Genomic DNA, 14211 nt, shown 5'->3' with positions numbered 1-14211 from the left:
ACACATAGTCCTTCAAAAAACTGAGAACACAGAACAAAGAAGCATAAAAGAACGACTGACACAAATACAGTGGAGGCTCTGACACAGCCCCACAGACCCCACCCCGCTCGGCGTGGTCAGGCGGAATCATGTCCACTGGAATGGGTGTTGCTAACAAAGTTAGATACAACTGCAGAGACCTTAAAACCCAAGAACATGCACATTAATGCAAATGCTTAATTATATTCTGGGTTCCTTAGTAAGCAAGTTGGGACATAAGAAACAACCTATTTTACTTTCTCATATTTCTTTATTGAAATGCCTTTACCCCATTTTTTCCTCCCAATACAGATACTATCTATGAAGTGGATAGCAGTTTAGAAAATGAGATTCAGTTTAGGAAACAGCAAGATGCAGTATCACAAGTTTAGATGACCCAGAACATGTTCATTGTGAAGGAAGTCAGGAGGAAGGGTCGGAGTCACTGTACGTGTTCTGCATAGTAGTTAGCACACTGAGAGGGTTTAGGATGTGCTTCTGTGAGGCTGACCTTAACAACAAATGTTGCAACTATAAAAAAAAGCCTTCTTATATTAATATTTTTTTCAAAACTGCTTGGCAGAAGACAGCTAAAACACAACCTAAATTTATTCTCCAGCAACAACTGCCAAGTTCTAAACAGATCAGCACCGTAGCACATTACAGCTATTTTTTAATGATAATTTACCTGCAATCTTCCAATCCAAGATTCCTCCCACACTAATTGTGGGACAACACATCTTGACAGCAGTACAAAAAACAAAGCCTGTTCTTCCCAATAGCCTCAGGCATCTGCCATGTGCAGAGGCCCACCCGATTCTGAACCCAGGGCAGACTGACTTCATTACCTAAGAGCCCTGGGGTGCTCTAAATTATGTTTCCTCAATCTTTAAATAGAGCTAGAAGCAGCAACATAATAACTACAGGAAAATCAGCTCCCCAAAGCCGAAGGCTACGAAGACCTTCAGGATGGCCGCGCTGGGCACAAACTGGCTTTTGGACAGGGAAGGGTTCTCCAAGGACATGGCTCCCTCCTGATGGGTGACATGTTTGAGAATGTTGGCTCTGCAGTTCAATAGTCACTACTGATACAAAGGGAAAGACTAGCTCTCTACAGCGACCAAGACCTAAACCAGGTGGGATTTATGTTGGATAAACAAAACTGTTCGAGTAATTCATTGCCACATCTACTGCCCCAGAAATTCTAAACTGGGAATGAAAAGACAGTGAACTGACACGGGCTTCAGCATGACTGTGAGGAGCTAAACACTCCCTATTAGTTAAGGTTTGACACGCAAGCAATGTTTCAATGAAGGCTCTGATATGTCTATGTTTATGTCTAGTGTTTGATATGTGAACCCAGGTTTTATAAAAAATAGAGAGAGAACATATAGAATAAAAAGATGTAAGATGACTCCTAAAATTACAATAGCAAAAATAAATCCACAAAAAAAGCCTAATCAAAATCCCAAAGGAAAAAGCAAATTGAAAGAAAATCACCTGAGTATCATTATTGTTACTGATTCTAAATGGTTATAATAACCAGAAACATCATAAGATCTTAATTAAGTCATTCAACAAATATTCATCAGCTGACTGCCCCTCAGGTGTCACCAAGCTTACGGTAAAGGTCAGGCAACTGACCGTGAGAGCCTGGGAACCATCTGCTCCAGTTCATATTAATCCCTAATTCAAACCTCAAACTCATGATTCCTATCTCCTCGGAAGGCAAGGGCTTTTTACACAATGCTTTGGATAGAAATGAACAATAACAATTTAATTTAGACATTAGGGCTACACCGCTCCCTCTGCCTGCTTTATCCATACACCTTCCACGTCAGGCGATCCCCAAAGGATGTGACTATATTTCGTTGTTTTAGCTACTTATACAATCAAGATAATGAAGCCAAGGCTACTGTTCCATTTTCACAAGGGACTTGCTATTTGTCATCGGATAGACCTAAAGCAAACAAATGATTAGTGCACATCTGTTTTCACTAGGGAATCTTAGAATGCAAAAGTATGAGAACAGTTTGAATCAGGGAGGCCATTCTTATGACTGAAAAGGATTTTGGTATTCACCTCCATACCTGACCTGGCGACTGCATGTCAGATCATCAGGGTCCCACAACCCAGCAGGGAACCTCCCCAATGAACTGACAGGTTAGTCTCTGATCTAGGGCTTCTCAATGATTTGAGGATCCAGGCTATCAAAACTGAACACAAATATCATATCTGACAGGGGAACTGCCCATCCCCAGGCTCGCTCAGCCACAGCCCACATTGTCAACCTACTGGACTTTGTTTCCACTTTCGGCAAAAAGGGTCTGACTCAAACTGCTGGTCTGCCCCAGTGGGATAAATCCGATGGGAATCCTGCTGAAGGCAGCCTGGGAGAAAGAAGAGGAAAGTGTTATTGTCATGGTCAGAAAAGCAGGCTGAACAGAGGCACAGATGTGTCTCCTATGAGACAAATAACTGGAAGTGACCTGGGCCCGCCTCCCTGTCTCCCTTTCCAGGCCCTGGACCAGCAATCGGGCCATGCCTGGAGCAATTTCTAAAAGGAGGCAGTCCAGGAAAATGACAGGACTTTGAATTTGAAAGAAATATTTTGGTGCTCATTACTAGCAATTGCTTTAAAGAAATCTGGTAAAAAAAGAGAAGGTTTTAAAGATACCAGATGAATGCACAATTGTGACCGTGTATTATGTTGTTACATTATTTGAAAAAGTTGCAGATAAAATTCAACTAAAAATATCTAACATATGTACAGCAGCCAATGATAGGGAAAGTGCTTTATAAACTATCTCAAGTATAACTAGGGCAAAGGGGATCAGCAAGTTTGTGTAGCAGAAAGTAATGGCACAGCCACTGAATTAAATGCCACAAACAAAGACACACTGTAAGGCCCTAGCAGTGGTTCTCAACCTCTGGCCCTTTAAATACAGTTCCTCATGTTGTGACCCAACCATAAAATTATTTTCGTTGCTACTTCATAACTGTAATGTTGCTACTGTTATGAATCATAATGTAAATATCTGATATGCAGGATGGTCTTAGGCGACCCCTGTGAAAGGGTTGTTCGACCACCAAAGGGGTCGCGACCCACAGGTTGAGAACCACTGCCCTGAAGACTATGTTGAAGATGATCTATTATTATTGCCAAAGGGACCAGGAAGGGTCTTCTTTCTTGTTATTTGCAAAATATGTTAAACTGCTGTAGAAAAATGTTTAAAATAATGTCACAAACACTCATACACCCACCACCCAGATTTATCAAATGTTACTTTTTGCCATATTCGCTTCAGATGTTTTAAGAAGTAAAATGATACAGAAATAACTGCAGTCGCTTCTGGTCCTATTCTCTCTCTCACTCGATCTCAGAGGAAGCCATTGTCCCAAGGGTGTGATGCCTTTCCATCGTGTTGTTACTCTTTCACTACATAAGGCATCCACCAACATAGATCTGTTTTTTACATTTTAAAACTTTGCAGAGATGCATAATGTGCTTTGGCAGCCTGCCTTTTTTACTTAACATTTTTTAGATTTCGCCATGTAAATATTTATTTATAAAGGAATCCTCTGAAAAAGATTGTATAAAAAGCTGTATGTTTTAAACAACTCCTGGTGAAAGCTGTCGGATACCCCGGATTCCCAAAGCAGGTAAGTCCGCCGCAGGCTAACAAAAGTGTCCGAGGACACAGGCAGCCCCACGTGTCTTTCTAAAATCCAAGGACCCACACTTGTGCTGCCTTAAAATACAAAATGGGGAAAAAGGTAAAAGAAGGAAGTAAAGAGATATAAAAAGAACAGAAACATAAAAGTAAAATGCAATGACTCTTCTTAAAAGCTCACCTCATCTGCTCTTCGAAGAACTCCAGTAACAACCTACAAATGTTACAGAAAAATTATGAACAACATGTATTTCCTTTATCATAAAAGAACTGGATTCAATTTTCATGGACCACAAACTTCTTCCTGTTTTCTTCCTAGAAACTATGTCAAAAGCTGCATTGGCTATTGAAACACAGTATTCTCTAACGGATCAGAGCTAACTTAAATTGTATTCTTGACCGAAGGCCCATAGTACAATCAAGACTAAGATACAATAATTAATTTTTTAAATATATTTTTATTGATTTCAGAGAGGAAGGGAGAGGAAGAGAGAGATAGAAACATCAATGATGACAGAGAATCACTGATTGGCTCCCTCCTGCACGGCCCACACTGGGGATCTAACATGCAACCCAGGTATGTTCCCTGACCAGGAATCAAATTCTGACCTCCTAATTCATAGGTTGATGCTCAACCATTGAGCCATGCTGGCCAGACTCAGTTAAAATAGCTATAAAATCTCCACATTATATTAGCAAAATGTTTTAGTTCTAGAATATGGGTCTAAATGTGTGCTCACATCAACTGGATACAAGAGCCTAGTCTGTCACAGTGAAGTGCACATACAGGAAACACAACCTGTGGCTACACTCCGAGATGCCTGCTCTCCACAAATGTTTCTCACTGATGAAGGTAAAGACACGGGGGATAGTAGTCCCTCTAAGAAAAGATACTTTTTATTTCAATTTTTACATAATTTATGTTTCATTTTAAAACTATAGCACATATGTCTTATAAAAACAGAAAAATACCTGAAGAAAAAATACTTCCTCATAAACCCACTATGCAGAATAACCATCATTAGTCAGTCATTTATATTTTGGTACATTGCCCTCATATTCCTTTTTTATCAGGGCATATTTTTATGACTGGGTCATACCAAATGCACAATTTGGTGTGTTTCTTAAAAAGATTCTGTAAAGTAAAGGCTAATGCCCATCTTCTCCTTTCATCTCCTGCCTGACTGCATTCTAGGATTAAATGGAGTTGTCAGGAGGTCTCCTTCATTCTTTGTTGGCATGCTATCAGTATTCTTCACACTTCATTAAAAAGCCATAAAAACAATTACAAGATCATTAGCACAACCTTTTAAAAAGAAGCTTACTAAGGCTCACATAATTGTTGAGTCAAACATAGGACAACTCTGGCGGGTGTGGCTCAGTGGGAGAGTATTGTCCCATGCACCAAAAGGTCTTGGGTTTGATTCCATTAGGGCACATGCCTGGGTTGTGGGCTTGATCCCCAGTAGCAGGCATGCAGGAGGCAGCTGATCTATGTTTCTCTCATCGGTGTTTTTCTCTCTCCCCCCTCCCTTCTTCTCTCTCTAAAATCAATAAAAACATAGTTAAAAAAACAAACGCATAGGACAGTGCCCTGTCTGCGGTGAGCCCCTGATTCCTGAACACCGATGAAACCACCGAATGGAGGAGAGAAGAGGTGTAGATGTGAATTGTACACAGGATGGGAAGGTGAGTGGAAGGGCTGCCCGTGCCAGGCTCTTGAGGAGTTTCCAATATATAATGGAGGTTCTAGTCTATTGCTCAGAAAAGAAGAGCAGTTCAGGACAATACACTTCCTGTCCTTATTGGACCAAAGTAAGCACCAAGGATATGGAACTTCCGAACAAAGGCAGATGCATACATCTGAACATGGAGACCTCTGCCTCCTAATGTGCTCTCAGGAGATGAACCATGTGATAGAAATGAAGTGAAAATGGACAGACATCTCTTTTAAAGGAATCTTTCTTTATAAGAAACTTTCCTCATCACTGAAACTATGATTGCCATAACAGTCTTCAGAATATAAAAAGCTTACCATACCCACCACCATTTTGTTTCCTATTCTATTCAATTTTATCAGACTAAAAAAAACAGTGCATGAGAAAAAAGTAATGATATACTTGTTTCAGAAACAATCCCCACAAATGGATTACAAAGAAATAATTTCCTTAAATTATAACCACTGTATGCCACTGCTCTAAGATCAACTTTCTGTCTCCCTCACCCAAATGGTTTCACACAGGAAAAGGGCCATACCTCCTGCAATGTTCCATCTCCTCCGGCAACGATGATCACGTCTGTGTTTTCCATCAGTTCCAGCAGTTTCTTGGCTTGGCCCTCATAATCTGTCTGAAATACAAAGGAAGCCTTGGGTCAATTTATTATCCTAGGGCCACTGGTGAAAGGCTAAAAAATACAAGTTATTAAATACATTGAGTATTTTCTTAAATTCTACATAATTGATAGACATGAAACACTAAATAGCTAACAAAGCAACTCTGTACAGTTTTTATAGTTTATACCTTTAGAACTGGAAGGGACCTCAGAAACCACCCAGTCAGCTCCTTACTTGATTTATCTGTTAACAGAAAGCTCATCAGAGAACCCATTTCCAGTCCAGTGCAGTCTATGACATCATTTACCAGTGCCTTTTATCTGAAAGCAGGAAGTGCAAGTGCAAAGAAGGAGAAGCAAATGGGATGAAAAGAGCACAGATTTGGGTGCCCAAGTGACCTAGATTAAGTCTCAACTCTGCTACTTTTTAGCTGAGTAGCCTCAAACTCTCAGATCTTAATTTCCTAATCAATGGAAGTATGTGTGTTAGGAGAGGGGCTAATCATAGCTTCCCCATAATGCCATTGTAAAGCAACTAGCAAAGTAACCCCTCATATCCGATACTGTACTAAATCAAAGGGGGTTATTATTGTACATAGGAACATTGTACATAAAATACAGGTATGATTCAAATTAGTCAAGACGCACCTAGGCATCACCATTTTTACTGATAATATTTATCTCAGATACATACGCAGACTTAATGGACCATCTAAGCCACCACCTCTAAAACCAAACATTGAATTTTAATAGACATAGTGCAACTACTGCTAAAATAAGGAAATATTCCCTCCATCTGACACTATACTAGACTAATAGGCAAAAATTAAAGATTTGGATTTCAGAGAGACTAAAGCACCTGAGCCAATAAGTCAGTTAACACAAAGGAAAAAGGAAGTCCCTAAACTAACACCATTAATTTTATGATGAATGGTCCTACTTTTATTCTAAAAATTGGAATGACTGGTTTTATAATTATATATTTTCAAATATTCCATTAAAAAATATGCCAATCCTAATTAAAAGGATGGTTTGTGAGCACCACGAAATGGGTGATCATTGGGAATGAGCCTGGGTTGGCTAAGAGTGACGCATTTCAGACTCATGCTCATCTCTGACAGGTCACTAGATCCATAGATCTGGGAAACTAGACAGACATTATAACTGGTTTTCAGCAAGGCACCTGGCAAGCTATTTAACAATATCCTTGGAGACAAGGTGGGAAAATATGGAAATAATATGTTAGAATACAATTAAATTAGATACCAGTTGACTGTCTAGGCTCAAAGTGAGATGCTCAGAGAAGCAACATCAAAGTGTAGGTAGAGTCTTAGTGACATCTCTTTAGGGTTCTCCCTTCAGCCTCTTCCTATACAACACTGTATCAACAATGGATGCAAATTATAATTTACTGAATTCGAAAGTAATACAAAGTTGATAATCTTGCCCCTCCTTCTTTGTCCAACCTCACCCTCTCTCCCTGTCTCTCCTGATTCATTCCACTCCAACAATGGCCTCCTTACTCCCCCTCAATCACCCAAGCACACTCCCGCCTTGACTGTGAAGTCTGCTCGGCCTGGATTCTTTCCCTCTTTGAGCAGCTGCATGACTCACTCATTCCCTTCAGGTCTCTGTTCAAAGATCATCTTATCAGACGGGCCTTCCTTGGTATTCTGCACTAAACTAACATCCCTATTACTCCTGGTCTCTTTACCCTGCTTGATTTTTCTCCTTGGCATTTATCATCATTAGACAAATCATGTGTTTATTTGTATGTTTCTTTTCTGCATCCCTTCCTTTCACACTTTGAATGGAAGCTCTCTGAGGACAGATAGGGCTTACCTAATAGTAGGCACTCAATAAATATTTGTAAAAAAAGTACAGGCAGGAAAGAGCCAAAGCGCAAAAAGATCTTGACAGATTTAACAGACCATAATTTAAAAGGTTACATGAACAGGGATAACACATTTGGGGCTCTGATCTTAAGATGAAAATTCCAAATGCACCAAAGAGGAAAGATAAAAAGTGGCATAATGATGCAAAAAGATGAATCAACACATTAACCTCACACTTTTCCTAAAAATTAACTCAAAATGGGTTGTAAACTTAAATGTAAAATAAAAGAAAACTATATAACTTCTAGAAAATTGCACAGGAGAGGATCTAGATCAGCGGTTCTCAACCTGTGGGTCGCAACCCCTTTGGGGGTCAAACGACCCTTTCACAGGGGTCGCTTAAGACCATCGGAAAACACATATATAAGTACATATTGTTTTTGTGATTAATCACTATGCTTTAATTATGTTCAATTTGTAACAATGAAAATACATCCTGCATATCAGATATTTACATTATGATTCATAACAGTAGCAAAATTACAGTTATGAAGTAGCAATGAAAATAATTTTATGGTTGGGGGTCACCACAACATGAGGAACTGTATTAAAGGGTCGCAGCATTAAGAAGGTTGAGAACCACTGATCTAGATGATCCTGGGTTTGGCAATGAGTTTTTAGATAAATCAACAAAAAGCAAGATCTATGGGAGAAAAATAGACAAGTTGGACTTTCTTAAAATTAACAACTTCTGCTCTGGGAAAAACACTGTTAAGACAATTACAAAACAGCTTTACAAGACTGTATAAGAGAAAATATTTGCAAAACACATATCTGATGACGTGTATTCACAATATACAAAGAACTCTAGAAATCAACAGTAAGAAAACAAACAAAAAACAAGAGCAAAGATCTGAACAAACATCACACCAAAGAAGATATACAGATGGAAAAAATACAGATGAAAATATGGTCAATATTGTATGTAACCCACTTTTGCCCTCCCTTGAACATACATTCCCATTAGAATGGCTACAACCCAAAACACTGACAACACAACTATAGGAAATTTCATTCATTGCTGGTGGGAATGCAAAATGGTACAGCCACTTTGAAAAGGCAGTTTGGCAATTTCTTTTTCTTTTGAGGGGGGAATTTTTATGACTTTTTTGAGTCAAACTGATGACATGCTGGGAAGCAAGACCCTAAATGCTCCCCAGCAGTTTCTTACAAAGCTAAACACACTCTTACCATACAATCCCGCAAATGCCCTATTAGGTTATTTACCCCAGTGAGCAGAAAACATGTCCACAGAGAAACTTGCACATGAATGTTTATAGCGGCTTTATGCATAATTGCCAAAATTGGGAGCAACCATTCAGTAAGTGAATGGATAAACAAACTGTTGTACATCCATACAATGGAATATTATTCAGTGATAAAAAGAAATGAGCTACCAAGCCATGAAAAGACAGGCCAGTAAGGAGCCCAGGCTAGACCAGCAAAAGAATAGCTCTGAACACAGACTGCTGACCAAGACTCATAAGCAGAAAAATAGTTGTCCAGGCAGTTTGTTATATAGCAATAGATAACTACTATAGAAATAAATCTAAATAAATCAACAATTATAATAATTGTTAATGGATTAAGTGGCCTAGTCAAAAGCCAAAAAAATTGATTTTTGAAATATCCTGTTTTGCACCTTTACAAATGGTGCATCTAAAACATAAGGATACAAAAGGCTGAAAGTAAAGAGATTTAAAATTATGCCAGGCAAAAACTAGCCAAAGTAAGCTAGTACAATTACTACTACGAATAGGTAAGACAGACTATGGCAAAAAGCAGGATTAGTGCCAAAGAGAGTCACTCTATGATAGGATCAAAATGCAAGGAAAATAAAATAATCTGAAACTTGAGTGCGTATACTAATAGTCTCAAAATACAAAAAGCAAAAATTGACAAAACCATGTCATGAAATAGACAAATCCACAATTATAATGGGAGATTTCTAATACCTTTCTCTCTGAATAACCTATAGCTAAACAGAAGAAAAAATCAGCAAGGGCATAGATTTGAGGCACACAATAGATTTGACTTAATGGACACATATACAGAATATGCTCTCCAGTAACTGATATAAATTCTTTTTAGGCATACATGAGACATTTATGAAAACAAACGATATGCTAGGCCACAAAACAAGTCTCAACAAATTTTAAAATACTGGAATTTATAGACTACACTCTTTAAAATCAGAAATCATTAGCAAAAGGATTTGGAAAAACTTTAAATTTGGAAATTTAAAAACATGCCTTCCTAATTCATAGGTCAAACAAAAATCATGATGAAAATCAGAATATACTTAGCAATGAAACTTCTAGGATGCATCCCAGTCAGCGTAGCTTAGGAGGTCACAGTTCGATTTCCAGTCAGGGCGCATGCCTGGGTTTCAGGTTCAATCCCCAGAGTGAGGTATGCAGGAGACAGCCGAGCAATGATTCTCTCTCATCATTGATGTTTCTATTTCTCTCTCCCTCTCCCTTCCTCTCTGAAAGCAATAAAAATATGTTTTAATAGAACAAAAACTTCTAGGATGCAGCTGAATTAGAGTACATTTATAGCTTTCAATGTTTATAGCAGGACAGAAGGGTAAAATTAATAAAAATAAACATCCACATTAAAATGTCAAAAAAGGACAGCAGAAAAAAAATCCAAAGAAAGTAGAATGAAGGAAACAATAAAGATAAATTAGATATTAATGAAACAAATGAGAGGATCAACATGCCAAAAGATGGTTCTTGGCAAGGATTAAACTGACACACCTCTCACAAAACTATTGAAAGAAAAAAAAGAGGGGACAAATAAATTATATTAAGCATGAAAATGAGATAGTACAGATGTTACAGAAATCTAGAAGTTAAAAAGAGGATATTATAGATATTATATATAGAAGTTTTTGTTCTATTAAGATATATTTTTATTGCTTTCAGATATTATGAACAACTCAATTCCAATTAATTTGAAAACACTGATGAAATGAAAAAATTCCTTGAAAAACTTACCTTTCCAAAATTAATTCAAGAAACAGAACTTGAGTTCTTCTAGAGCCATTAAATAAATTTAATATAGATAAATAAATAAATCCCCAAAGAAAGCTCCAGGCCCAGATAGTTTTACTTATGAGTTCAACCAAACATTCCAGGAACAAGTAGTACTAGTGTCAAGTAAACATTCTATGATCTCTAATACACAGAGTATGCACTACAGATACATAAATAAATGTTAGTTTTTTCCCCCCCAACCCTGTTCCTCCATCATGGAGGCTGACAACTTAGTCTCAGATAAGCTAGAGAAGAGAGTTCACCATGAAATGGTAAATTGGACTAACTGACCTTTTACGTTGTTATTTAATGAAAGTGTGTAATGTTAAAAATAGGTTATTCATAGACTTAGCAATATGGTAACAGTGATTTTCATCAAAAATGCACTCCTTATACACACCACACACATATCACTTTAAAAAGTCAACAAAAGTGGAGTCTTTAAGCATCTTCTGAGACAACACAATTCCCTCAAACTTATTTTTGTCACCTGTTTTTCTTACCTAAATCTTGCAAATTCTGAAGCTTTACCATTTAAAATTCCTCCCCAGAGATAATACCTCATCAGAGAAAAAATGTTTACCTGTCTATGGAACTAGCAAAAAATTAAATTAATTACTCAGATTTGCAGGGTTTTTTTTGTCTTTTGGAAAAAACACGCTATTTTCATCTTCTAAGAGACAATAATTCCACGTCCTATCTTCACATGAAAGGCAATCAAGCTATGCCTCCATCTAATCCTTTTCTGAAGATGAAAAGCTGACAATGCTTTATAAAAACAAAATTGCCTTAATTATCAGAACAAGTACACAATATTGATTGCTCTGCTCTTGTCGTAAGTGGTAAGTGATTTCTGCAAACAAGTCAGGAGAAGAGGCTATGTTACAAGGAGTAGGAGCTGGGATCAAGTCGACACTCTGGAGCAGTCTCACCTTAACGACAGTCACATCCATGCCAGATAAGTGCAAAATTGGGGCAGCATTTTTTTCAAACAGAGTCCTTGCTTTGCTGTAGACAAAGGAAAAAATACAAAAATTTTATCATGAGTTCTCAAGAGGACGAACAGGAAGTCCAACCACCTTCTCTTATGTAGAACAAGAAATAGACTAGGGAAGAAACACTGTTCAAATAACAATGAGAAATGAGTTTCTACGGATAGAAACATAGAGTCTCTCACTCAGGGGCCTCAGGAGTTTACTGTTTGTCTAATATAATAAGCTCTTATCCATTTGGGATGCCTCAGTTTATGGTCGTTCCTCTAGAGCAGGGGTGGTAAATGTCTGGCCACGAGCCATTAGAGGTGAGTTAATTAAATGTTTGACCAACTATAATAGGCTAATTTTTAAGTTGGTAATTTTGTATGGCCCACAAATGATATTATAAATATCCAAATGGCCCTTGGCAGAAAAAAAGGTTCCCCACCCTTGCTCCAGAGAAGAATGTACATGGGATATGGCTCCACTAAGGAAGCAATGTTTGATTCATTCAACAAGTATTTATTGAGTACCTACTATGTGCTAGACAGGTGTAGGAGCTGGAGAGACCACATGAAAAAGCAGACAAAAATACTTGTAACTTCAGTATAATGTATTAAGTCCTCAAGGAGCTTATTAATATTCCAGTGGTAGAAGGAAGAGAATGTATTTACTGTAACATTTTTCAGATGCCCCAAGGGAACAGAGTGAACCAAACAGAATATTGCTTAATTCTAACCCAGTGGACATAACCTTTGGGGAAGAAGCACATCATTTGTAACAATTCCAAATACTATATCCATTTCTTAAGTCTTAAACTGCAGTAAAATTCCTGGAGAAAGAGCAAAATGTTTTTCCACGAGGACCAAATTTCTGCTGGGACAGAGAAAGTTAGAAATTGTCTAACTACAGGATAATCAGCAGCTTGCCCCAAACTTCCAGGCACCATCATGCCCTTCTGTGTGTTAACCAGCACTATCTACACACCTGTCTTGGGAACTTTCACAGCTAATGACGACTAGTGAATTGCAAGACAATCTTCAGGACTAGGCTTGAAGCCTTGCAAAAACAGACACCAAATCTTATGCATCCCCGAATTCCCTAGCCTCCAGGAGTATGTCTGGCACAGGTAGAACATATTTAATAAGTATCTAATGAGTTAATAAACAAATGAATGAATAAACCCATCCCAAAAATGCAGGCCTGTAAATTCTGAGGAAAAGGAAATGACATGATTGTGATGTCTTTAACAACGGCAACAGTTACAAAGCACTTAGAAGAGTCTGTGTATTTTAAAAGTCTCATACACATCATTCCAATAGTGACTCTTGTTCAAGTCATGTCAGGATTCGAAAACGCCTAGGAATCAAAGGATGTAGAAGTTGCAGAAAAGTCCCCAATTGCATAGTCTCAAAGTTGAATAAAATCCGTGGAGAAATGTTTGGGTAAAAGACAGGTCAACTTATTAGTACTTTCAAAACAGTCAACTAGCCCTAGCCAGTTTGGCAGAGTGGATAGAGTGTTGGCCTGGGGACCGAAAGGTCCCAGGTTTGATTCCGGTCAAGGGCACATGCCCGGTTGTAGGCTCGATCCCCAGTGGGGGACTTGCAGGAAGCAGCTGATCCATGATTCTCTCTCATCGTGGATGTTTCTATCTCTCTCTCTCCCTCTTCCTTCCTCTCTGAAATCAATAAAAATTAAAAAAAAATTCAACTAGCCAAACATCTAACTTTTACATCCACATTACTCAGCTCTCTTTCAAAAAAAATTTTTTTTAAACCAGTGATGCATGCTTTGACTTTCTAGACTATGTTTTATACTAGAAAGAGATGCAGAGGTAGCCAGTGAGGAACATGTATAGACCAAACTCAACATCCTCTACACTAAAGAGAATAACCACCAATGAGACAGAACACAAAACCTTTCCTATTATGAATTAAATGGAAACTGAGAAGCTTGGATACATGTTCACAAGAACCATTCAAGGGAATATCTCAAACCAAGGGCCTAACTGAGCAGGTAAAAAGTAAATTAAACAAATGTCCCCTATCTTTACTGCTGCTCTGAATGCTTAATAGAATGAACATGAAAAACTAAATGGAAGTTTCTCCTCCCCAGCTCACCATTTCTGGGCCTTAACCGGACAATAATGGCTGAGGCAGTGATAATGCAAATATTTCTCCTTCCTGGGGTGCTTTCATTACTAGAGTGATGAGAAAAGATCTGCTGGAAGTGGACTGGATCTAACTCTGAGAAGCAAGACCCTGGATAAGTC

General features: G+C 38.2%; 1 protein-coding gene across 3 annotated transcripts in view; it reads right to left on the bottom strand.

Moving 5' to 3' along the window:
• Positions 1-14211, bottom strand: part of AGK (acylglycerol kinase) — a 72030-nt gene that overhangs the window by 21320 nt on the left and 36499 nt on the right. For all 3 annotated transcript variants that reach the window (XM_070424045.1, XM_070424044.1, XM_070424043.1), the window contains 4 exons: positions 11895-11970; positions 5949-6041; positions 3874-3906; positions 2314-2408 (listed from right to left, as the gene is read on the bottom strand). In XM_070424045.1, the coding sequence (XP_070280146.1) occupies positions 2314-2408; positions 3874-3906; positions 5949-6041; positions 11895-11970 (297 nt within the window). The remainder of the gene's footprint in view (positions 1-2313; positions 2409-3873; positions 3907-5948; positions 6042-11894; positions 11971-14211) is intronic.

The sequence above is a fragment of the Myotis yumanensis genome, unplaced genomic scaffold (genome assembly GCF_028538775.1).
Source record: "Myotis yumanensis isolate MYYU_CA2020_CCGP unplaced genomic scaffold, mMyoYum1.0.hap1 SCAF_9, whole genome shotgun sequence".
In the NCBI taxonomy this organism is placed as follows: Eukaryota; Metazoa; Chordata; class Mammalia; order Chiroptera; family Vespertilionidae; genus Myotis; species Myotis yumanensis.
Note: the sequence above shows the minus strand (reverse complement) of the source record. Positions and strands in the feature narration are given on the sequence as shown.